The sequence below is a fragment of the Cyprinus carpio genome, chromosome B17 (genome assembly GCF_018340385.1).
Source record: "Cyprinus carpio isolate SPL01 chromosome B17, ASM1834038v1, whole genome shotgun sequence".
NCBI lineage: Eukaryota > Metazoa > Chordata > Actinopteri > Cypriniformes > Cyprinidae > Cyprinus > Cyprinus carpio.
Window position 1 is genome coordinate 6,833,884 of NC_056613.1, and position 27,350 is coordinate 6,861,233.

At 36.9% G+C, this 27,350-nt stretch overlaps 1 protein-coding gene across 8 annotated transcripts in view; it reads right to left on the reverse strand.

Annotated features, from left to right (window-relative positions):
* Positions 1-27,350, reverse strand: part of LOC109106883 (apoptosis-stimulating of p53 protein 1-like) — a 40,358-nt gene that overhangs the window by 11,591 nt on the left and 1,417 nt on the right. For 2 of the 8 annotated variants that reach the window (XM_019120145.2, XM_042741909.1), the window contains exons 2-4: positions 17,513-17,660; positions 12,192-12,311; positions 9,703-9,773 (exon numbers count right to left, since the gene is read on the reverse strand). In XM_019120145.2, coding sequence (XP_018975690.1) covers positions 9,703-9,773; positions 12,192-12,311; positions 17,513-17,660 — 339 coding nt within the window. Of the gene's footprint in view, positions 1-3,421; positions 3,658-9,702; positions 9,774-9,967; positions 10,380-12,191; positions 12,312-17,512; positions 17,661-17,748; positions 17,822-20,095; positions 20,246-22,740; positions 22,823-27,350 lie in introns of those variants that run through there. The other 6 variants (XM_042741908.1, XM_042741907.1, XM_019120146.2 and 3 more) reach the window with 6 other exon arrangements.

Genomic DNA, 27,350 nt, shown 5'->3' on the forward strand with positions numbered 1-27,350 from the left:
CCCCACCCACCCACCAACCCATGATTGTAAAAGTGCTTTGGGTGTACAACAATAAACAAAAAAGCGCTATATAAATGCATCATTCATTCATTCATTCATAGGGTGGACTGCTGTGTGGCATTGGATAATATAAATATCTGCAGTAAACCACAACTCAACAGGTACAGACATACAAAAACACATCTAGAAATCACCACAGGATCACAAGGAAATGCCTTGAGAGAGTGAACAGGATGCTTATGCAATGTCCTGCAGTTGTATGAACTCGCCTACTATACACACTCTTTAACATTCACTCATACTTAACGATATAAGCACAACATGTATACATACTCAAAAATGCAAGTAACAAGAACCTATGTATAAGAATATTCCTGAATTTCATAAACAAATCCGAGACTGTTTTTCTGTCTGACATGTCAGTATGGCACACATTCAAAATAATTGAATCATTGGCTTCTCTCACTTCCCATAACTGGCTCATTGTACACGTTATACTTATAATGACTAAAACACATTTGACAGGCCCTAGTGAGTCAGAGGACTGCAAAAACCTCATTTTCGTGTGGAGGGTACATTTATCTAAATGATCTCATTGAGGCATCACTGAGATTTTCTAAGAAAAGTCAATGTGGCAAGTCCATGTTAAAATTGGGGTTGGCCAGCTAAGATGGAATCATCACTAGACATCCTCTGAGAGGTCTCTGTGGTGTCAGATAAAGCAGAAATGCTCAGCTCTGAAAGAATTGTTCTAGTCAATATAACTGCAATGAGGGCTGTAATAACTGGAAAAAGCTATCTGTTAAAATGCTCATTTCATCCTAATGGCTGTTGACTGACTGACTAATTCAGGACCCCCTAGAAGTCAGTCATATGAAATCAGCCAATTTTGCTCATGGGTGCTCAGTTCTGCTGGCAATGAATTAAATGAATCACTTGATTAATTGAATACTGGTACATTAAGGTCCTCATGGGAAGTTTGAATTTACTAGTTGGGAATTCGTAATTACAACGGCAGATGCATTCAAGTCACTCGGTTTGAGCAAGATGATAATGTACCTTTTTTTTTTTTTTTGACTTAAAGGGTAAGTCCACCCAAAAATTTAAATTAGACTGTGTTTTACTCACCCTTAAAGTATCCTAGGTGTATATTCTGTCATAATTGTACCATAATATGGTACTTTGTACGTGCAACTTAGGGGTTGTTTACCCACAATTCTTAACTAAAAACTGAAAACTTTTTATACGTTTTGGTCGTTCATTTACACAACTTGCGAAAATGTTTTTTAAAGTGCAAGGTGCAGGCGCATATTGTTTCTTTACAAAGTGGCATTGCCAACTACTGGACTGGCATGCATAATACAGTACAGCGTTTTTAGTTAGGGCCATTCATTTACATAACAATAGTGTTTTGGGGTCTTCAAAAAGGCAAATTTGTAAAAAAAGCGGGTTTGAAAGTGCTAATTATAGGTATATGCACAGGGATATCGTGTTTCTTTACAATGCGACATTGCCAACTACTGGACTGGCATGCATAACAGCGTTTGTAGTAGTTTTGTGTGGATCTGTGTGAACAAGGAGCATCATCACGTAAACGTACACTTAGTTTTATTGTAAACATAAAAAATTATAATATCACTGATTTCAACAAATTTACTGTCAATACAGATGCTGCATCTGATGTGTTCTCTCACCAGCAGGTACCCAACTCGGACACTCTGGGCTTAAAGAAAGTTTAGAGTTTCCTGCTAAAAAACACCGGTTTTGCGCTGTGTGCGTCGTAAATACAATCTTTCCGACATGACATGAACACACCGTGAGGAAATCCTGGGAAAGCACTATTGGGAAGGAAACACTTAGCAAAGCATCAGACAACACGTGTCAGCCAATAATGTGACATACATTATATGTTTCCATTCTGTTTACATTGCAGATAATTTAAGACCAAAAAACAAGGCCTCTGCTGCCATACAAAACACACATTCTTTCAAGGTAATATCTCAATTCTTTCAGGGAGTGCCGTTCTTAGAAACCTTGGATGTTCACTCTGTGGAAGGATTTGCCTGAAATGTGGCACAGAAATGAGGTCACCCCTGGGGCCGTTATGGTGTTGGTGAGCACCTGGTGGCTCTGAGGGAACAGGCCCTTTTCAGAATGAGATCATACGCAAAGTAATAAAACACTCTCACCCATTACATTATGAACCGCATGTGAGAAATGTTTTGAAATATCTTACAGCAGAATGAGTGAATCAATGACTAAAGCATATGTATATGTGTTTACATTTATAGCTAATAGTGCCTCCTACAGTATTATCTACAGAAGACATAATTCTCTCTTTACCTCCCTCCTTTTCACCCTTTTTCACATATGACATAGTCCATTAGGTCATCGCTTGCCCGCAGCCACTGCTATTCATATCTTGTCTGACAAATGAGCCGTAATTAGAGTACTTTTTGTTCCCGTCACAAGAACAATTCTCACAAATGCACTTTTTGAAGTCTGACATGGCAGCTACTGAAAAAAAATTCTGTTTGCACCGAGATTCAATTAATCACACTTATTGTATCATAATTTTATAGAAAGGAGAACCTGCTTGATTCTGGCACATCTGTAAATGGGTAGCCCATTATCTGTATGTGATTGAGAGATTCAAAAGTGATATCGATTTTATGAAACAAACGTATTTAGGAATGCCAAAGTAAATTTTATATGTGGCAAGTAGCATGATTTAACGTCAAAGCTAATTTTTTATATTTTATCCAAATATATCAAGCATATTGGTGCATTTTTAATCTAAAACAATATGTAATCTATAGAATTGCTGAATAAAAGCATTTTCCAAAAATAAAAGCATTAGTCAACTAATAGTAATAATGAGCTCTGATATTATAAATTAGCTACAATTGCAAAATAAAGACAGTTGTGTCATCACGGATATTAAAATAATTTTAAGTGCAATAATACAATAAGTGTTGTGACTTGTAACTCAAGTTTTTTATTTTATCTTTATTTATTTTTTTCACTTTTTTAGAGCTCGAATAAATGGTTAAAAGCACAATATCCAATGCAGTCTTTCCACTGAGATCTGCATGTATAATGATTATAGTTTAAAGTAATTTCAGATGAAATACAGCATTAGTCACACTCAGTTTGAAATGTCAAGTCAGCTACCCAAATATTACATGTCAACTGACAGCATCCCTACCTAGTACAGTACATACAGCTGTGATCTATCAGCTCATGTAAGTAGACAACAAAGTAACCTGATCCTGACACATAACAACTGGTCAATCCTTCTTCCCATCGATCAGCAAACGAACAGGCTGAAAATTTGAGTAAACCGGTTCTGTGCTTCACAAATCAATGCTACACAGAGCAACGCATAAGGATCCACTTAAAAGATGAGCGCTGAAATTACCTGATGAGAGTCCCAAGTTATTCTGCATGATCGGACCTTAATTTTGCTGCATTGTCCTTCAGCTGTGAATTCCTGCACAGTCTCGACATGGTTCCACTCCATTTCTAACAGTGTTTCCGAGTCTCTTATGTGAAAAGCATCGGCGCTGTGTGGACGGATGCAGTGCAGCTGTAGTATCTGCGGTGTTGTGTTCGTTATGAGACCCCAGAGTCTCACTCACAGCCGCAATCCCCTCTCTAAAAAGCAGGAGTGAAGTCATGCAGAACATTAGCGATGAGTCAGGCTGTCATCCCCACTCTGCGCGACTGACTTTGCTTGTTTTTGTTTACTATAGGCTACATAATTACAGTCTCTGATGAGCAATTACAGTACATTAAACAATAAAATGTTGGATAAAACACGTGACCTTTGTAAAATGTTAACGTGAATGTGTGATGATGGAGACTGCGTAAGTTTTTCCCCCCCTCAGGCTCAATTTTGACGTGCAAGCACTTCTCTCGCTCTTAAAGTGTGTGCGCATTTCTCCTGCCCAGAGAGTAGACTGCAGTAGTGACCGATTCCTTAACGAATCATTCGTTGGAGTCGGATCATTTCAAAGAATCGGTTGAACAAGTTCTAAAAAGCCAGTATAAATGATTCATTTAAGAGTCTGAGTAAATCATTCCCAGTTCGGAATCGTTAACGATTAAAAAAAAAAAAAAAAAAAAAAAAAATGCTGGATAACTACACTGAGAATTCACTTGTTCAGTTCAGCGGCGTCCCCATAAATATCGCTGACAAATCCTTACTTGTCGATAAGATTGACGTAAACCGACCTGAAAATAATTTTCTCTGATCGTATTTAAGCGAACAAGTCTTGTCAGCTGTTCAGAATCAGAACTAGCGATGCCAGATTCACCGAATTAATCTTTTTTGATCCAAACGGCCAAACGAGTTGGCAAAAGGTTGCCGAGTTTGATTCATTTGGACAGTTCACTCACGCAGTCGTTTACAGCGGTTTCTCACACCGAAACTGTAACAGGATGTTTTATAAAAACAGAAAGTAAAAAGAGGAGTGAGGATGGATAATTAGCTACTTTACTTACAATCCATTGTAGAAAACAAAGATTAGAAATGTCTTCGTTTGTCAACGACGATCAGCTTGCGTATGCATCTTGTGGACGATTCTGTAAAGTCAATAGCCTATTACCAAACTGTATTTTAAAAACAGTATTAAAATATGGCAAAACTCTCCTGGCACGATTTAACAATTCATTTACTTGGCGTACCGGTTAAAAAAAAAAACAGCATATGCTGGTTAAGTATGTTTTGAAGCTGGGATGCTGGTTTGAGCTGGTTTAAGATGGCCCTTTGGTGGTTTATGATGGTCCTTTGCTGGTTTATGCCAGCATACCAGCATCCCAGCTCCAAAACATACCTAATCAGCATATGCTGTTTAATTCAGGAGTGGTCGTACCGTCTCTATATTGAATTGAAATTGAAAGAAGGATAATTCCGATTAATTTCAGCGAATCGCTTTGCTTAAATGGTTCTATTAATTTATGTAATCGCTGCAACCGGGAAAAACTATAGCTTAATCAAGTTTAGGATTTGAACGTGACATATGCTTGAATTTTCTACGCCCAGAGATCTCATTTACAGGGAATTTACACAACAAATCGAATCAGTTCAAATGATCCGAGTCAATCGGTTCAAAATGATTCATTCGCGAATCGGACATCACTACAGCACGCAAACACAGACCCCTCCTCTCCCGGGAGCGCCGCTGTCAGACTGCCCGTGCTGCGCCACAGCTGCCCCGCAATCACTTACTCCCAGATGCGTGTAGGTCTCCAGAGAATCTGCCATTAATGTTTGCAGCTCTGCGACACAACTTTACAGCATGCACGTGCTTTCAAATGCACCATGCATCACAGTGCACAAGAGGAAGCTGATGAAATTGAAGTTTAACAAGGAAACACGTCAATTCCATTAACAAAAAGTACCATTGTACATTAATTATTCCATGACACCATGCTACATCTTTCTTCCCTAAAGAGGTTTACTATTCTTTACTTCAAATAATACCATACATGTCCAAAAAAACGTCAATGGCTAATATAATGTCATAAGGTGCGTTTTTAATAGCTAAAGTTTATACCTTTATAAATTAAAATTCTGTCAGATTTCAATAAGTAAGCTACAAGAAGGAGTTAAAATGCACAAATTTGAAATGCATGTCTTTCGGCAAGATGTGAGGCTCATGTGGGCTAATCCGTATTAGTATTCCAACAGCGATGAGCAATTGAACAAGACCGTTTTTGTGCCAGTTGGATGAGGTATCTTGGACAGAAATGGGCACAGTCAATAAGTGCTATAATAACGCTGAGCCAGCCATTTAGCTCCCTCCGCATTTTAATAGCTCCTCGTACTGACCACGGTCACTCATGACTGACCTTCATATGTCCATACGCTGAAAAACACAGCCAGTGCCACAGGGCAAAATCTGTGCTCTCAAATTCAGCGTACACACTGAACAATATGCATCAGATAGGCATGCGCTTCAGAGCAATGATTTGGTTTGTTGAAAAAAAAGAGACGTTTTAGTGTCCACTAAATCAGTGGTTTTCAACTGGCAGTTCATGACAAAAAAATTCAAGGTCTGTTCTGATATAATGCAGGGTTTTTATTGATTTATTTTCTAGTTGCCAAGGCATAATTTCTAATTTAAATTTAGTTTAACTTATAGCACTAAATAAAAAATAAAAAAAACTAATAAAAATGACAAAAACTATATAAAATCACTAAAAGTTTAAAATGAAAACACAAAATAAATAAAAACTAATTCAAAATATTAATAATACAAATTATAACAGTATATTAATGCTAAAATAACACTGACATGGTCTTGGAAAGCATGAATTCTAAATGTATAAAATGCAACAAAGCATATAATTGTGCATTTAAGCAATTAAAACAATTTAAATATTTGATTTTAAGGAAGTTTTTTGTTTAAAAGGAAGATTTCAGTTGTGATTTTGTCCTAAAGGAAAACCAGTTGAGAATCAGTAAATTTCAGGACAAGTGCTAGATGATAATTAGAAGAATTCACAGTGCTGTCTTCAAATGCAATGACACTTTAATTTAAAGTATTTGTTGCCTTTTCCTGTCGCATTTAGGCAGAAACATATTGCTCTTTCACGACTATGCAAAACACCCTTAGGGACAACATGCACAGATCTTTGGGAACTTTCAAGGGCTAAGCATTCATCTCTACAGACGAAGCATTTGCATTCTCACAGAACTTCTGATCGCATTTTACGGTGAATTTTGATTATCTAATAAAGTTTTATCTGCCGGGTGCAGGAGGTGCTAAGCATCATCACAGGGAATGTTACAGGAGCATCTAGAGGCAGAAAAAGAGAGAGTGAAGGTCAATGATAGTGATATCAGAGTGGGACAAGGTCAGTGAGCTCAGAGACAAAGCTGCCAGACAGACCAGGCTTGAAAACCAACAACGTGCCTGATGAAATATCTCTTTATATTACTGCATAGCCAGAATTTTACCTAACAGCATAAAAGTCTTGTCCAGATTGCAGCTCATTCTGGCCAAGATTCGCCCATTTAAACAGTAAAGACACCAACCACAGTTTGTTTTGCTTTTACATGCCACTTAAGGATGGATTTATCTAAAACTAAATAGCATGAAAAAATGTATTTAAATAGTACTGTTGTAAATAATGGTCACAGTAAAAGTGGTAAAAAAAAAATGCACAAAATGTGTATAGATTTATATCTGATCAAAAATAATATCTAATTCTCTGCCTCAAAACAAACTCTGATTTGTTAATTTGTTTGATGCAAAGTTGGATAAAGCAAGCACTTGCTGTATTTTTATTGCTGTATTTTTTTTTTTTAAAGTGTAATAATATTTCACAGTTTTAACTTTATTTTTGGTCAAATAAATGCAGACTTTTCAAAGGGTGTACATCCATCTTTACAAATACACACAGATGGGCAAACAACACATGCTGATGTGCATAATGACTTGAAGCATCCTGAATAAAGTCTGATGCATTCTGACACTGAGAGAAATACTATATAAAGATACATGACTGTCAAATGTACAGTGTACACAGTCATTCTCAGCTGCTCGGCTGTATTATCAGGGGCAGGAAGAGACTTTGGTGTGCTGAACATGTAGCTAATATTTTTCCTTCTGGCCCTTTGACCTGGTTTAAAGTAGAGCACACTTGCAGACTTGCATATTACGCTGGCAGTTTTAGAGTAAGAGTATACAATCAGGCCTGCGCAGAAGTTCAGAAGCCCAGAAGTGCTGAAGTTTATTGGCCGGATGTAATTAATATATCATCACATGATCCGGCCTGAAAGAGAAGCCTCCGCTGCCTGGATTATCTGTAATAACAGCTGCATAATGGGACGCGGGGAGGGCCGCATATCGGGATGTCGCAGTGAGCGTGTCACTCATTTATAACATAACTGGTGATGCTGGGAAGATCCCAATGACCACCTGTTCAATAGCTGTGTGGCTTTATGGGTTTTATGATTACAGTCTTGTGGAATGTTAATCAGTCTGGAGATCTGGAATATATACCTACAGACATCAATTTCCTTTTTCTTAAAATACTGACTGAGGAATGTAGATGTGCATTTCTGAGCTTGGAAAAAAAGAGAACACTACCTCCTTTTTTCTGCATGATCTGTATCACAGACAGACATAAGGAGTGGAATAGGAAGCGCACAGAAACTAGGCAGCGTTATGTAGTCGAGTGATCTTTTGGGAAACAGGGAAACCTGTGTATTCTGTTTCTCTAAAACTTCCTGTGTCCGCCACATGAACCAATCCACTGCAAATGACTTTGGTGGGAGACTGGAGCTTATCAGCACATTGCACACAAGCTCCCCGCTGCGAAGCTTCCGACTTCTAACTTCCAACAGGAGCATAATTATATGACAACTACAGTCAGAACTGATTCTTAAAAGGAAAAGTTCGCCCAAAAATGTAAATTCTGTAATCATTTACTTAACTGTTTCAAACTTGTAAAAATTTCTTTTGTGGAACAGAAGTCGTTTTAGAGAGTCACGGGGGCCTGTATATCTCCAAAGAAAAATTACAAAAAAGCACCAAAAAAGACTTTTATACACTATATTCCAAGTCTTCTGAAGCAGTGTTGATCTAAATGGGGCTTATTAGAAAAAAAAAGAGGGGAAATGCTGCCCTGCAAACTAACTGAAATCAAATTTAATTTGAAGTACTTACATTTCTAGAACTAAAACTGTAAAAATAATAATAATAATAATAATAATAATAATACTTTTTTTTAATTTTACAAAGAAAATAATTTTAATTACATAACTAAAATTAGAAGCAAATTTAAAGTAATTTAAATGACAAAAAAATTAAAATATAAAAAGAAAAGTTCATTCTAAATATTACTACAAATTATAGTAGTACATATAATAATAAAATATGAAATAAATAAAATAATAAAATATAAAATAATATATAAACAATATAAAATAATCTTATAGCTGACTCAAGAATTATGAAAGCTTTCTTTTAGCAAACCAGCAGACAAGTATTGCATACTAATTAAGATATGAAATGTTAATTCAAAATATTAATACTAATTATAGTAGTACATAAAATAATAAAATATAAAATATGAAATAAGATAAAATATATAAATTCTATAAAATAATTTTAAAAAATCTTAATTTTCTCATAGATGACTCAAGAATAATGAAAGCTTTCTTTTAGCAAACCAGCAGACAAGTATTGCATAAAAATTTTGCAATGAGCCCAAGTTGTGTAAAGGGTAAGAGTCTATTACAGTATGTACAGAAATACTTAATATGCACTTTCAATATCAAGAACAATATGACAACAGATGATACATCGAAATTTCATCGTCGATGAGTGTACATGTCCAAAGATAATTTATTTAAAACTCAAATTAAGGAAAAGTGGTCCAAAGAAGCCAATGAAAACACAAAAAATGTCCAACAGATAAAAGGGCTTTTTGAGCTTTTTTAAGTCATTTTCACAGCAGTAAAAGGATAAACAAACCCAGATTTATATCAAGAGTGCTTTACGGCTTGAAACATTTACACAACATAGAAAATACACACATTTATTGCACAAAAAGAAGTGCTGAACTTGTGTTTTGTCTATGCAATTCCACCATAATTACATGAAGCCTTGGTGAGCATCCCTCATTACGAGTCTCAAACAGTCCAGAAGGAAAGTGTGACTGAGAACAGCATGAATGTGAACGTACCCCATTCTCGCAAGGCTTGTCCGAGTTCCCCTTGCTCTTCCTGTCAGCCTGCTCTGAAGTTTGACTTCCTGCTGGAAATAAAACAAGATTACATCATCACCCCTGCACTCTAACAATGTCCAAACGGTTGCAGAGCTTAAAAACTGCCGCTGTGGGCAAACATAATCAGTGCTACTGGACAGAGGGGCATTTTTGTATTGATAAAACATAAAATAATAAAACATCAGTCACACGTATGGCTGAAAAAAAGAAAGAAAAAGGGTACCTTTTAATCTAAGGAGCATATGATCCAGCAGTGGGATTTTGGCTGGCATTTTTACCCTGATTACTCTGTGCCGAGACAGTTGGTAATTTAACAACGTTTCCCAACCTCCAGTCATTTCTCTTTTGTGAGCCTTTGTTTCACCAGCACTCTCAACTGTGCCATCTATAAATAAGCAGGAGCTTAATTCTCTAAATCCAGGGCTGTGTTATTATGTGTAATCCTGTCAGAGGCTCTGGAAATACCAAGACCTTCATGGACTGCGCCGCCTCTGATAGGCCTGTACACAATCCCACTGACCACCCTCTGCCCTCGCAGACTAATTTAGAGTGTAGTGATACGATGAACTAGAATTTTACATTTCGGTGCTGCTTTCCGTGCAAAAACTTAGTGCTGCAATGTTGCCATGGTGTTATTATGAGGCTGCTAAGATGTTATGAGTGGCTTTAATGCATTGTGATGCAGTTGCTAAAAATAAAATAAAATAAAATAAAATAAAATAAAATAAAATAAAATAAAATAAAATAAAATAAAATAAAATAAAATAAAATAAAATAAAATAAAATAAAATAAAATAAAAGCTTGATAGTTTAAGAATTAAGAAATTACAATATAAATATTAATGTTAATATAATTAATTAAAACTAACAGAAACCATTAAAAATTAATATATATATATATATATATATATATATATATATATATATATATATATATATATATATATATAATGTATAATTTTAATATCATATCATTTTAATTTAGTTTAACTCAATGTACTAAAACTGAAAAATTATGAACTATATACAGTTTACACAGAAACTAAATGTACATATATTTGAATAAAATAAAAAAACACTAAAAAAATGACAAAAACAACATTACTAAAACTTTAACTAAGCAAAATGAAAACAGAAGATATAAAATAAAACCTGATTCAAAATATTAATAAAAACTATAAAAGTACCTCAATGATATTAACATTTTACAGATGTACTAGAAAATAATAAAAATCATTTTATTAACAATGATTCTTTTTTTACATTATAATAGCACTAGTACAAAATATTTATTTTGTTTAAAATTTTTATTTGATAACAATAAAACCATAATTATCATTGTAAAGCCATATTGAATGGGTCAAAAATAGTGGAAATGTAGCCTATAAAACTGGAAAGAGTTTTTCTTTCTTGTAAACCTAAGTGTGAAAATAAAATTATATATATTTTTTTTCAAATACAATTCAGCTCTAAAAGCATGGTTTGCACTTAAAAAGAGTAAGAAGTAATTATTCAGCATTATAAGAAAATTATTTAAATTTTCTTTGCAGATGCTCTCCCCTACAAAATCACCCCAATCATTCTGTAATAAAGTTTTCATATGATATATTTTGCAGAAAAGCAAGTTTTTTTTTATTACTATTATTTTTATATTGTAGAGCCCTAGTTCAAATCACTAATCCTATGTATGAGCAATATTAATAGTGATGCATTCTCTCATTTTCTGTATTTCTCTGTGGAGGTAAGACAAGCATCAGTGCTCCTCGTCTCCTATAGTCTGATGGTCTGTCTCAGGTGCAGATATGAGCACAAGAAGGCGGGAGACCAATTACACACGAAGAGGATTAGTTACGTAACTGCAGATGACTGCAGAGAAAAACTCTGCAAAGCCCAACGCCCACAGGACTCTCACTTAAAAGAACTGAAAGATTTAATAGAAAGTTACTAATCACAAACCTCAACTACAGATTAGCATGTATGAGTTAACAAGTGGTTCTGAAGTTCTGAAAATCTTACACTATTTCCAGCCAGTATGATTTTTTAAAATAAATTTGTACTTTTATTCAACAAAGATGCATTAAATTAATCAAAAGTGACAGTTAATGTTACAAAAGATTTATATTACTGTTTTCATCATTGAATGATTTCTGAAGGATCATGTGACACTGAAGACAAGAGCAATGGCTGCTGAAAAGTCAGCTCTGCCATCACAGGAATAAATTACATATATATTAAAATGGAAAACATTTATTTTGAATTGTAACAGTATTTCACAATATTACTGTATTTTTGATCATTTAAATGCAGCCTTGGTGAGAATTCAAAAACATTAAAAAAAATCTTACTACAACAATTTGAATAGTAGTTAAACAAAGCAAAAAAAGAACCAAGCAACTGACAAAAAGCCCTGTTGTGGTCATGGCCAAACTTTCATCACTTTTGCCAACCTTGAGAAATGTTTGCGATGGGAGACTCCTCATGCCGCAAGTAGAACTTCACTTCCTGTCTCCTCTGACCCCATTTCTGTAGGTGCTCGAACATCAGCTGATCAAAAGGGATCGCTCTCTCTGTGAATAAGAACACAGACACTCTTTGTCACAGTCAGGCTATAAAACCCTGTACTCTATCCTTAGCACAGAGAATGTGAATGTCAAAATCCACATGGTATGAAAACTTCAATAGGAAAATCTCCTTTCTATTACACAAAAGCCCCTTAGCAAAACACGGTGGCATGTCCAGATGAAAAAGGTCTGGGTATCCTTGCTAAAGGCTATCTTTACTGTCTTTGACAGTGCGGGCCGTGTGCCATGTGTGGGACACTAGAATAACAGGCCTGCAGGAGCCATGTAAACAAACCTAGAGGCTGCGGCCCAGGCCCTGAGATGTTCTGACCCACATACTACCACCCACTGTCTAGGACAGACTTTGACAAGGACGTCATTGTTATGTGATGGACAGTGTTGCTTTCTCTGTGGGACCTAGTCCATGAATGTTTCCATTCAGTGCTATTTAGTGATGGAACAGAGCTAAGCAATACATCTGTATCTGTCAGCCACATTGAGCAGAGCATGAAGAAATCCGACTGCACTGTACATATGGCATGTGTCTGTATTAACTGATGAAAGAACAGGTGATTCATGACACTAGACTAGGAAGTCCCTTACCAAAAAGTGGTATACTTCAATCAGAATCAGAATCAGAATCAGAAATCAGAATCAGAATCAGAATCAGAATCAGAATCAGAATCAGAAAGAGCTTTATTGCCAAGTATGCTTGCGCATACAAGGAATTTGTTTTAGTGACATAAGCTTCCAGTACACAAAAGACAACAACACACAGTCAAAAAAATAAAAAATAAAAACCCTTTGCAGATAAATATGTGTATAAACAATTGTGCTATAAATGATAATGGAATTGGATTGAGTAAGATGCAGGGATGTACTAGGATGAAGGGGTAACAAATAAATATAAGGATATTGCACATTTTTATTGTATAAGTGGGGAGCATTTAACTGTTCATGAGGTAGATTGCCTGGGGGAAGAAACTGTTCTTGTGCCTGACTGTCCTGGTATTTGCGGCTCTGAAGCGCCGGCCAGATGGCAAGAGTTCAAAGATGGGGTAACTTGGGTGTGAGGGATCCAGAGTGATTTTCTGAGCCCTTTTCCTCACTCTGGATGTATACAGTTCTTGAAGGGTGGGCAGGGGAGTACCAATAATCCTTTCAGCAGTCCGAACCGTTCTCTGTAGTCTTCTGATGTCTGATTTTGTAGCTGAACCAAACCACACAGTTATTGAAGTGCACAGGACAGACTCAATGACGGCTGAGTAGAACTGTTTTTCAGCAGCTCCTGTGGCAGGTTAAACTTCCTCAGCTGGCGAAGGAAGTACAGCCTTTGTTGGGCCTTTTTAACAATGGAGTCAATGTGATTGTCCCACTTCAGGTCCTGAGAGATGGTGGTTCCCAGGAATCTGAATGACTCCACTGCAGCCACAGTGCTGTTCATGATGGTGAGTGGGGGGAGTGCAGGGGGGTTTCTTCTGAAGTCCACGATCATCTCCACTGTTTTGAGCGTGTTCAGCTCCAGGTTGTTAAGACTGCACCAGACAGCCAGCTGCTCAACCTCTTGTCTGTAAGCAGACTCGTCACCGTCCTGGATGAGACCGATGAGTGTGGTGTCGTCTGCAAACTTCAGGAGCTTGACAAAGGGGTCTTTTGAGGTGCAGTCGTTGGTGTACAGCGAGAAGAGCAGGGGGGAGAGAACACATCCCTGAGGGGCACCAGTGTTGGTGGAGCAGCTGTTGGACATGAATTTCCCCAGTCTCACTAGCTGCTGCCTATCTGTCAGAAAGCTGGTGATCCACTGACAGATAGAACTAGGAACAGAGAGCTGGGTCAGTTTGGTCTGGAGGACTGTTGGGATGATTGTTGTTGAAAGCCGAACTGAAGTCCACAAACAGGATCCTCACATAAGTCCCTGTTTTGTCCAGATGTTGCAGGATGAAGTGCAATCCCATGTTGATTGCATCATCCACAGACCTGTTTGCTCGGTAAGCAAACTGCAGGGGGTCCAGTAAGGGTCCAGTGATGTCCTTCAGATAAGCCAGAACCAGTTTTTCAAACGACTTCATGACGACAGATGTTAGAGCCACAGGTCTGTAGTCGTTAAGTCCTGTAATCTTGGGTTTCTTTGGGATGGGGATGATGGTGGAGCGTTTGAAGCAGGAAGGCACTTCACACAACTCCAGAGATCTGTTGAAGATCTGTGAAAAGATGGGGGGCCAGCTGGTCAGCACAGGTTTTCAAACAGGCTGGTGTAACGCCATCTGGGCCTGGTGCTTTTCTTCTTTTGTTCTTCCTGAAGACCTGGCGCACATCATCTTCACAGATTTGAAGAGCAGGAGGTGTGGAGAGGGGGATTGCAGGAGGTGTTAACGGTTGTGTAGAGAGATGGTCAGAATGGGTGTTGGGGGTTTCAAATCTACAATAAAACTCATTCAGGTCGTTAACAAGTCGTTGATTAGCCTCAGTGCAGGAGGATGGTGTCTTGTAATTAGTGATGGCTCTCAGTCCACTCCACACTGAAGTTGAGTCGTTGGAAGTAAACTGGTCTTCCAACTTTTTAGCGTAGGTCTTTTTAGCCGCTCTAATCTCTTTGTTCAGTGTGTTCCTGGCCTGATTGTACAAGACTCTGTCCCCATTTCTGTAGGCATCCTCTTTGGCCTGACGAAGATGTCTGAGTTTTGCTGTAAACCATGGCTTATCATTGTTGAATGTTAAATAAGTCCTGGTAGGAATGCATATATCCTCACAAAAACTAATATTATGATGTTACGGTCTCTGTGAGTTCGTCCAGATTGGTGGTAGCAGCTTCAAAAACACTCCAATCAGTGAGGTCAAAACAGGCTTGTAAATCCTGCTCTGGTTTCGTTGGTCCATCTCTTTACAGTCTTTACTACAGGTTTAGCAGATTTAAGTTTCTGCCTGTAGGTTGGTATAAGATGAACCAGACAGTGATCAGACAGTCCCAAAGCTGCTCGTGGAACAGAGTGATATGCATCCTTTATTGTGGTGTAACAGTGATCCAATATATTACTGTCTCTGGTGGGACATGTAACATGCTGTCTGTATTTTGGCAGTTCACGGGAGAGATTGGCTTTATTAAAGTCCCCAAGAATGATTAAAACAGAGTCCGGGTGTTGTTGTTCTGTCTCTGTAATCTGGTCAGCGAGTTTCTGTAAAGCCAGACTTACGTGCGCTTGCGGAGGGATATAAACACTCACCAGAATGAACGAGTGAAACTACCCCCGCGGCGAATAGAACGGCTTGCAGTTAATGAAGAGTGTTTCGAGATCTGAGCAGCACATCTTCTTTAACAAAGTTACATCTGTACACCACCGTTCATTGATGTAAAAGCATGTCCCGCCGCCGCGCGATTTCCCCGTTGATTCTGCGTCGCGATCCGCTCTGAACAGCTGAAAGCCCGGCAGATGGAGCGCACTGTCCGGTATGGCGTCATTGAGCCAGGTTTCCGTGAAACACAGAGCAGCAGAGTGTGAGAAATCCTTATTTGTCCGAGAGAGCAGAAGGATTTCGTCCGTTTTGTTGGGTAGAGAGCGGAGATTTGCCAGATGGATGCTAGGCAACGGCGTTCGAAATCCGCGCTTCCTGAGTCTAACGAGCGCACCAGCTCGCTTCCCCCGTTTGCGCGTCCTGAAGCGTTTGATCAGCGCCGCTGCTCCGCCGACAACAACGTTCAGTAAAACGTCTGAATAATTGAAATCCGGTAAAAGATCTTGTGGTGTGTTCTGCCGAATGTTCAGCAGTTCTTCCCTGGTGAAACTGATCGTGTTTGTCAAACAAAAAACAGGAAAAACGAACAAAAACAGTACAAACACTGGAGAGCCAAGCACTGAAGCAGCCGTCTGCGGCGCCATCGAGAGCCTATCAAGTTTATTTTATTATGTGTAGTTATGTAGAGTTTATGTTTTTTTATTATTTTTGTAAGTATAAGTCAAGTATACTTAAATGTCATTTTAAGTATATTTTCTGAGGAGTACATAAAGCCCATTTCTGAGAAGTACATAAAAAGTAAACTAAAAGCATACTTTCCTATTTTTAGTTTAAAAGAAGTATACTAATAGCACACTTGATTAAACTTCTTTTTCGTAAGGGGTACTATATAATTTTACAGTATGTGTAATATGTTGAATCAACATTAGTCTCAGACTCAGATTGCTCACCTATGGGCCCCCATGAACCATTTTAGGCAATGTTGTGCTGATTTATTGAAAGAAAGCTGAAATAAAATGTTCAGACTCTAAATTTGCATACTATACATCCTAAATTTTATGGAAGATTAAATAAACTTAAGACATAGCCAAAAGAGCTGGTACCAAAAGAGATGGTATACTAATTTCTGCAGATCCATGCATACTCTTTTAGCTAACATGGCCCACAATGTGATGGTTCTCTCAGCTGTTTCGGTAAATGAATGAACGCACTTTAATGTACTTCATTTAACCAGATGCTAACACTTACAAACTAACACAAACAGTAAATGACAAGAGACTCGTTCAGATGACTCTTTTCCACATTAGTAAAGTGGTTCTTGGAAAGTGGGCCAGACTTTAAACCAATTATCAAAAGTCTGGCTTTGCAAGAATAAGTCAATCATACTAGCTAAAACTGTTTATATTCTGTTTATACTGTATATAACCATGAAGTTTATATTGTCTAAATTCAACCAAAGCACATAGACTATTTATATTTAAACTACCATTCAAACGCTTTTTTTTTTTTTAAAGATGTCTCTCAGGCTCCCCAAGTCTGCATTTATTTGATCAAAAATACAGTAAAACGATAATATCATAAAATATTACATTTTAAATAACATTTTATATTTGAATACATTTTTAAATATATTTTATTCCTGTGATGGTAAAGCTGAATTTTCAGCATCATTACTCTGGTCTTCAGTGTCACATGATCCTTCAGAAATCATTCTAATATGCTGCCCAAGAAACATTTATTATTATCAGTATCAATGCTTAATATTTTTGTGGAAACTATAATACATTTTTTATTTCAAAATTATTTGATCAATAGAAGGTTCAAAAGAAATGCATTTATTTGAAATATAAATCTTTTGTAATATTATAAATGTCTTTCCTCTAATTTTTGATCAATGTAGTGCATCCTTAAAAAACATCTTGATGACCCCCAACTTTTTAACATGTACTGTACAGTATGTGCCAATAGACTCATACCTTTTCCTCTCCAGACCTCAGCGAGGTGGCAGCCGCTCTCCCCAGCCTCCTTACAGAATTCCACCACATCCTTGCAGAGCGTCTCTGGGGTAATTGGCACCTCGGTCAGCAACTTTTGATTATCACTCAGGAATACAGTCAGAATCATCTGTAAAGAGGAAAGAATAACATCTTTCTTTGAGTGAACTTCCAGCCTCTCATTTTGACTGTGTGGGCTTCTCCTTAATCTCTCTTGCCTTGTCATAATTCTCGAACTGTTTACGTTCATTTTCTCATAAAATGAGTGCCAACTGCAAAGACAGATGAGAGCTAAATAAAAGACATTCAAAAGTTGAGCTGAAATCAAGGGAATTGCATGTTTATTCTACACACTGCCAAGAAAAAGTAATCATTATGCCTGATCTATTATCTCCCACGTACCAAAACATATTGGCAAGGACTTTAACCAAACACAAAATGGAAAATATCTAAGGTTTCTAGGAGATTTAGGAAAGAAACCTTCCAGAGGACAGCAAAGTCTGCGTCATACACAGACGTCAATCTACAAGTTATTTTATCAAATCATTAGATGGTACTCCATCATTCAGTGGGGTTTCTATCAAAGAAGATTAAACTAATGGTCAGGAAAATTGGATTAAGAATTGCCCAAAAAACTTATAAGAAACACTGATGAAGAACAACAAAACAAAACAAAACAAAACAAAACAAAACAAAACAAAACAAAACGGCTTTAAGCAACCCTTTAAAATAAAATAAAATAAAATAAAGATAAAATAAAATGCCTTTAAACACCCTTTTAAATAAAATAATATTTTGAAAAAATATTTGAAAAACATAAATCTATCATTTTGGATAAACATCAGAGTACAGTGAGAATGATTGTAAAAAATAAATCTCTTTAGGTATCTTTACCAGGCATTTGGGAAATGCATGCATTTTATTACAGCAGTCACCAATAAAATGTAAACACATTAATGTATCCTTCATCCCGCTTCACTTCACTTACAAATTTAAATATATCTTATAAATCCATCTGAATTCAATTCCCACCCGGGGCAGGCTTTACTCCTAAAGTGTAACACAATCCCTCCAAACAAGCAAGCAGCAGATTGAAAGAGAAATTCTGTGAGGGTTGGATTACGGGGCAGAGCTATAATAATCTGATTAGACGGGGGTGCAAACATGCAAGTGTGTGACTACGGAGAGCAATGGGAACTGTTTCGCTGGCTGAAGCCAAAAAAAATCCAGAAAGGGAAATGCTGCTGTGATCTGTGAAGACAGCGGATAATCCCGACCTGGACAGCTGCCTGGAATTTTATTGTCACAAGGTTTCATATTAAAATAGCACAGCGCCAAAAAAAATAAATAAAAAAAATTAACAATTCAATTACTTGACCAAAGACAGACATTGTAAAACAATTAGAATTAAAGGAATAGTTCATCCAAAAATGAAAATTCTGCCATCATTTATTCACCCTCATGACATTCAAGACCTGTGAACCTTTCTTTATTAAGAACACAAAAGGAGACATGCTGAAGAACTGTTTTAGTCCACACAATGAAAGTCAATGTGGTCTAAAACTACTCTGATTGTATAGACAAAAAAAAAATATATATATATATATATATATATATATATAATAATATATATATATATATATATATATATATATATATATATATATATATATATATTTTTTTTTTTTTTTTTTTTTTTTTTTCTTGGTGAAGTATTCCTTTAAATAATGAAAAAAGCAGATCGACAGATAACACTTTACATTTAAGGGTTCATTAGTTAAAAACATTAATGCAGCTAATAATGAACACTTCAACAGCCTTTATTAATCTAGGTTTAAGTTAATTTCAACATTAACCAATCAATTTCTACAAATAAAAGTTGTATCTGTTAACTGATATTAACAAATACATGCTGTAAAAAACATAATGTTCATTGTTGGTTCATGTTGTCTTGTATATTAACTAATGTTCACAAATGAAACCTCATGTAAAGTGTTACTAAATGGAAGTCTGTGAATCCTGCAAAACACTGAAATGTAACATCATCTTTTACTTGAAAAAAAAAATAATACAGAAACTAATTTAAACTAGTCCCTCAGTTTGCATAAACAAACAAACAAAAACATAGAAATGATGTACTTATAATGGAAATTGGAAATACACCCCATACTCATCTTAGACTTTTGGATTTCTGTCAACATATTTTTTGTTTGCTCATTCAAATTGAGAGAATTTTCTCCTAATCAACAGCATACCACAACTTTTCCAAACTACAAAAGCTTGCATGCAAGAAATAAACAACAAGCCTATCCCAGCATGCCACAAACATGTGCGTGAAATAGCACCCTTTGATTTAACATATCCGTGATCCGTTCCAACTATAGCAAGACTCCATTTAACACTCCTCACTTACACATGCACTTAAAAACACAGTATTCAACAAATTGGAATTGGCCATGACATGTACATGTATTTTTATTTTTAGACATGTGCAAGTGCTTATATTTCTATGCGTTCCCCTTGTCTGCCCCTATCTCGCTTGTCTTAAGCCCTCCGGACTTTCACCTTAGTCGCCTCGTGTGGCACCTTGAGCTTCCGGTCTTCCTTCCCCTACGCCCGTGCTCTCTTTTGTAGCCAGGGCCTGGCCTTGGAGGCACTGACCAGGCTGTGTAGCACCATACTGATGAACCTCCTCATGGAGCTCTGAGGCTGGGGTTGATGTTTTTGGGTTGGAGGGGATTGGGGGTTCTGGGGAGCTGCCTGCTGCCACTGGAGTGTGTCTGTCTCTCTCGCTCTCTCTCTCTCTCTCTCAGGGTGCCTGGTTGTCTGTCTGACTGAGAGTGTGTGAGTGGAGATACTATAGAGTGGTCAAGGAAGGGGAGGGGGTTTGGGGGCATTTTGGCAAGGGGAGGGGGGCTGGTGAGGGTGGGCGAGTTCTCTTTCCCAAACTGCATTCCCCTTTAGGAACAAGCAGAGGTGCCAGGGGAAGATAAGAAGTATCTGATGACAATACACAGACTGTCCTGTGACATGTCACTGATAGAGCGAACCGAACTCCACGTCATGCTCACTCAGACTAAAACACACACTTCGGCATAGGAAGTCACACTCATGCCACTTACGTTATCGAATTAAGAAGAACAGATAGACAGTGTGCACTTAATGTATACAAGGGCTTTAAAATGTGCCGATCATCCATTTAGATTAAAGTAAAAAAATAAGCAAAATTTACTTTGTTAGTGCACATTGTTTGATGGCTTGGCCATAAAGTCCTTAACTGGAAAAATAAAACCCTGCACTCTATTTAATATTCCATTTCTGTTGGAACGTCAAAATACTGAAGTTGGCAGCAACTTCCAGTTCACGTGGACTGTAAAATACAAACCACATTTTACAAGGCATTGCAAAATGGTTGCTAGTGTTGTTGCCAGAGCATTTTCTAGGCAGTTTCTAGCATGTTCTGAATGGTTGCCAAAGCTTTGCTAAGCAGTTGCTAGGGTATTCTACTGTAGATGTTTACAGAGTGTTGCTAAATCGTTGCAAAGGTGTTCTGGGTGGTTGCCAAGGCATTGCTAAGTGGTTGATAAAGAGTGAGTTCTGAATGGTTGCCAAGCAGTTGCTAGGGTGTTCTAAGTAGTTGCCAGGGAATTGCTATGCAATTGCTAGTGTAATCTACTGTAAATGTTTACAGAGCGTTGCTAAACGGTTGCGAAGGTATTCTGTATAGTTGGCAGCAGTTGCTAGAAGGTTCTAGGCCGTTTCTAGCATGTTCTGGATGGTTGAAAAGGTATTGGTGGTGGTTGCTAGGGTGTTGTAGGTGATTTCAAAAACACTGCTAAGCAGTTGCTAGGATGTTCTGGGTGGTTGCATACTTGCTCATGTCAAAAGTGCCCCTACCACCAAGATATTCCAGTCTCTAGATATGACTTGAATAACACCTTAAAGGGATAGTTCACCCAAAAATGAAAATTCTTTCATTAATTACTCACCCACTTGTTGTTCCAAACCCGTAAGACCTTTCTTTTTATCTTCAAACACAAATTAAGATATTTTTGATGAAATCTGAGAGCTTTCTGATCCTCCATAGACAGCAATGCAACTACAACATTCAAGGCCCAGAAAAGGACAATCTTAAAATAGTCCATGTGCCGGTGTTCTGATGTAGACCCCAGATGCATTGTTCCGTTTTTACAAGCAGAGGTATAAACACGCATGCATTGTGGTATTGTCGTGAATGCATGAGCTGACTGACAGGGAAGAAAAGAATTGTTGAATAAAGTCATTGTTGTTTTCTTTGCGCACAAAAAGTATTCTCGTAGCATCATAAAATTACGGTTGAACCACTGATGTCATATGAACTGTTTTAACTATATTCTTCGTTTCTGGGCCATAAAACGTGTCAGTTGCATTGCTCTCTATGGAGGGTCAGAGAGCTCTCTGATTTCATCCAAAATATCTTAATTTGTGTTCCGAAGATGAATGAAGGTCTTACAAGTTTGGAACAACATGAGGGTGGGTAATAAGCGACATTATTTTTTTCAGTAATTTTTTTTTTTTTTTTATTTGTGTTTGTTTTTTTTTTGTTTTTTTGTCTGGAATTATTATATTGTCAAAAAGTTGAATATCTGATTGCTTTGAAAACTAAGCTCTGGGATAAATAACTCTAATGTTTATAAGTATGATAATAACAATAGTGATGCATGCTTTAGCATTAGCACCTCTAATAATCAATATGGACTTGTTCTGAAACACTGAGCATCTCGTTCATCTCTGCCAACAAAGATTGCGCAGTATCTACAGAAGGTTTTCTGATTCCAAAGAAGGAGCTGAAGTCGCAGCACTCAATGCTTTGTTAATAATAAATCTCAGGACACAGGCAGGCCTTGTCACTGTGGGTCTTGGGCGTCCTGACAAATAGAGCTCTGGCAGGGACACGTCTGACTGGGTAAAGCTGCCCAGTTTCCACTGTAAAAACTGTTATTGCTTCCTTTAGTTTGTAACATGTCATTAAATAAGAAGCTTCTGTATGAAAAATCCTAAAAAAGACATCAAAACACTTCTGTGAACATCATATAATAGGCCTACTATCAAACTGCTTAACACCCAAAGGTCTCAACATATAACTCGAAGCATTTTTAATTCATTTGATACAGATGGGATATGTGCCCCTGCTTAAGCATTGTGAGATTGTTGACACTGTGAATGCTCACCTGATTTACTGTACTGAGCCGTCAATAGGGTGTCCATAGCAACGACTGCATCCACGGAAACTTGCCAGTTCCCTTCACTTCACTGCCGGTCAAAGACTTGCATAGTTAAGTGCAGTTAACAGCAATAAACAGCACACTCAATCTCGGAGCATTTAACGGCCCTGACAGCTCCTCGTTCTCATGGCTGAGTCTGACACCTGGACCCAGTGAGCTCGAAAACAGACTAGAGTATGTTTGGATTTCCCAATTAATGGAAGTTTTGGGTTTGATGGCATGGAAAAATGACTAAAAGGAAAGTGAAATGAAAAATGAGGGAAGAGAAATAAATTATCTTGAATTCCAAGAAAGAATTCATAAATAACTCTCCAGCCTCTTACTCATAATCAATAATCATTAGTCACAGTCTTGTTTTTTTCCATGTAGACAGACAGAAAAATTGTAACTATATATAGAGAAGTATATATAGATATAGTTATAGTTACAATATTTACAACAAAAAAGAAATCTACAGCTATATGTAGCTACATTATATATTTACACTAGCATTTAGAAAGTTAACTGAAAGAAATGAAAACATTTTTTCATAGCCGATATACAATATCCAGAGAGCAGATTGGTTGATGTACACTACCCATCGAAAGTCTGAGGTCAGTATGATATACTTTTTAAATAAATGAATATTTTTATTCAGCAAGGACACATTAAATTGATTAAAAGTGACACAAAAGACATTTAATGCTACAAAGGTTTTCTATTTTAAAGAACCCTGAAAAAATGTATCATGGTCTCCATAAAATATTAAGCAGCACAATTATTTTCAACATACTTTTCAACAATTATTCAACAACAATAACAGGGATATTTATATATTTATACAAATGTTCTGCCAAGCACTATATCAAGTAATAATTTGTGCTAATGATATTAATTATAAAATGTATAGTTTCAGTCCTAGCTTCTGATTCGTCAATACAGCATTTCAGCAGAGCTGAAATCCACAACATAGTAACATCTATGACATATGTTTACCTTATGTTGCACCCATTGAGGACACTGACATCATATCATAACTTCATAAGTTTACTGCACTCTCGTATTGATATATAAACAAACCTAGTCACAAAATAATCGAAGTAACCATTATTGCAAAGGTGATAGCACAGGAGTCGATTCCCTCAAGAGACTTAGAGATTCAGCAATACTGTGAGGTCGCAATTTCCATAATGAGTCTCTGGGGAGATGTGAGCGACACTAGTGAGGACTAATAACTAAAGCACATACTTGCTCACCTTCCTACTACAGCGATGTGGGACGTATTAAAGATCCTGAGCTGCCAACACTCTCTGTTCTGAGTGCAGATGAAGTTGTAATCTCACAGCCAGAAAACTGCCTGCCAGAGTGTAAAAGGCAGGCAAAAACACACGATGAAACAGTCAAAATGTGTATTCGTACAATGCGTTCACCTAGGGCACAATTTGTTCAACCTATAACTGGAAATTGAGAAGAAGAGACAGATTCATGTTCTCACAGCAAATGAAAATCTGTCATGGTTCATCTAGAAGCTTTAATACTCGGTTCTACAGGAAATGAACAAGCTTTGAGGTAAACAAAGCACATCTTTCTATTTACTGCCTCAATATGCAAACGTAAACTCACTTGTCATAGCTTATAGCTGTCATAGACTTTGCACTATGGGCGGCATGGATGTTTATGAATATTCAAAATGCTGTGAGCGATTTTACATAGCAAAACAGAATAACTCTTGCTTATTGCAAGCGGCAAGCTTCTGAAAATTCTCCAGACTTTAATTAACTTAACATGAAGACAGATATTTCTGCTTGTTTATCATATTTGATATTTTATTTATCTTGTCCCAAAGGAAGAAAATACTTCTGCATTTCCCATCCGGCACTTCTAGAGTTATAAATATTCATATGCACAGTAAGTCAACATAAACCCCAGTTCTGAAAATAAAAGACTGATCTGGGTTAGTGACATAAGGATCACAAACATAATGTTTTTTGAACCTGTTCTTTTTAGTAAAACTCATTTCTGAATTTAAAAGATTGGTCTGGTTTCCTGAAAAAGTTAGTAGTTTTTTTTGGAACTGTTCTTTTTGTTAATCTGTATAAAAAATAAATAACTTTTAGATGTGCCCCACAGTCACCCCGACTCAAAATGAGCCAATATCCAAGAATACATGATCCCATTATGCCGGCTTTTCCCAACAAGGTGTGCGGTCATGTACAACTTTCAAACTTTCTGCCGAGGGTTTATAAAAGTATGTTTCTGATGTCTTCAACTGAAAAGAATAAAGTATAACAAATAAAATTTATTGGACATACAACTGTGATCGAATGGCAGCAGTTAATGGCAGGGTCAGTTAATGGCAGCAGTTTTCGAGATACAAAGGAACATACACATAAAACATCCTCATGTCTCATCATTATTAGGTGCTTTATTAAAGGGGCCATGAACTGAGAAATCAAAAATTCCCTTGGTATTTTGATATATAAGAGGTCATTGTGCTATAAAAACATTCTGTAAATTTCAGAACTCAAAACTTTCTCAATAGTCTAAAAACAGCTAATATTGAGGCCAGTCTGCCAAAACGAAACAAAACTTGTGGAATATGCCACATTATGATGTAATTGTGTGGATAAACGCTGCCTCCACAGAAGAAGATAAATGCCTGCTTCTACATCGCTGCATGTTTAGCCCCGCCCACTAAATCACACATGCAGTGTAAATAAAGAGAGGGGTGAACGCAGGTCTACACAAAGACCAAAACTTTATATGATGAACTTTATTTTGCCAGACCGCATCAGTAAGAACTTGTTTACAAACAAGACACAATTCGACACAGGTTTTTCAGAAAGATTGAAACTAAAAGACGATGCTGTGCTTACTCTCATTTGTCACCAGTAAAATATAGAGTGCCACAAGGATCTGTCCTCTGCTATTTTCAATATACATGCTGCCCCTTGGTAATATTGTTAGAAAATACAGGAATAGTTTCCACTGTTATGCTGATGATACTCAACTAACTTCTAATTATCTAAATGCTTTTCTAAATTATGTTTTTGAGGTAAAAATCTTGATAGCATTATAAGTGGACCTCAGAGAACAGTACACAATAAAAAACGAAGGCAGTTCATGAACCCTTTAATTTAATTGTGCATGCGTGACATAAATGAACTGGTCAATTGGTTATTTAAACCAATTCACTGAAACAAACTGTACGAACCAACCAACCAGTTCGCGGAAATAGAATCAGACTTCCCATCACTAATCTGTGCATGTTGGTTGTTAGTCAGATCAATTCTCAAGCTCTAGCAGGATTTAAAGACATCTAAAATGTAGTACTTTTATAATTACATGTCAATCTGAAGTCCTGAGGTTAATCTCACATGTCTGCGTTGGAGTTTGACATGTCTGAAGGCTAAAGGGGGAAACACGCAGCCAAAAGTGATGGAATCTCTATCTAATTCTCCAGAGGGGAAGTATGCAGTCCATCAGCTTTATTAGTTAACTCTAAATCCACTCTCAGTCCAATCTGTCTGAACTCCAAAGGTGACTGCCTGTGCAAAGGTGAAAGGTTAACTTCAGTATAGAGGATGCTCCTTTCATTCACCTTTGATCTTTGACCCCATCTGGCTCTCCCTGTAATCTGTGCTCTGATACGTCCTATTGAGGGACACTTCTGCCACATGGAGATGGAAAATAAAATGGCAGTTTCTACTCTAACGGTATGCTGTTGGAACTGCTCAAAAAAATTCTACAGGATTTGCGTTGTAAGGGATTTAAAAGCGCACAACCCTGAGTGTGTCACAATTCAGGAATTCTGACAACTGACCCAACCTTTCCACAGCTCACCACACAGCGCCTTAAAATACTCCCCGCAGGCTAATGTTTCATTCAGCACAGCCACAAACTGCATCACTCTCACACAGAAACAATGACAGTACAAGAAATCTGACAGGATGAGGAACACAAACACAACCAGAATGTAAAATAAATATCAGTAAAAGTGGAATGAATAAAAAATACATAGTATTTTATAGTAATAATTGGGTGAACAAGACAATCTGGCAACACTTTACAATAAAGTTTCATTGGTTAACATTAGTTAATGTATTAGCAAAAATTAAATAACAATGAACAATATATTTTTAAGCAGATTTATTAAAAAAAAAGATTTATTAATATTTGTTAATATTAGTTAGTAAAAATATAATTGTTCATTGTTTGTTCATGGCACATTCACAGTACATTAAAGTTAAAGGTGTAGTTCACCAAAAAAAATGAAAATTCTGTAGCATTCTTTACTAACTTTAACCTAAAGTTGTTCCAAACCTGTATGACTTTCTTTTGTCTGCTAAACACAAAAGAAGATATTTTGAAGAATGTTGGTAACCAAAATTTTCTCCACACCATGGAAGTCAATGGCTGGCAGCTGTATAAATATCTTCTTATATCTTCGACAGAAGAAAGGTTTTGAAATTGATCAACAAAGAATCTTCTTTTAGGGCATGAATAAAGGCCTTCTGTAGTGATTCCATATGTTTTTGTAAGAAAAATAACCATATTTCAAACATAATAAACACTTT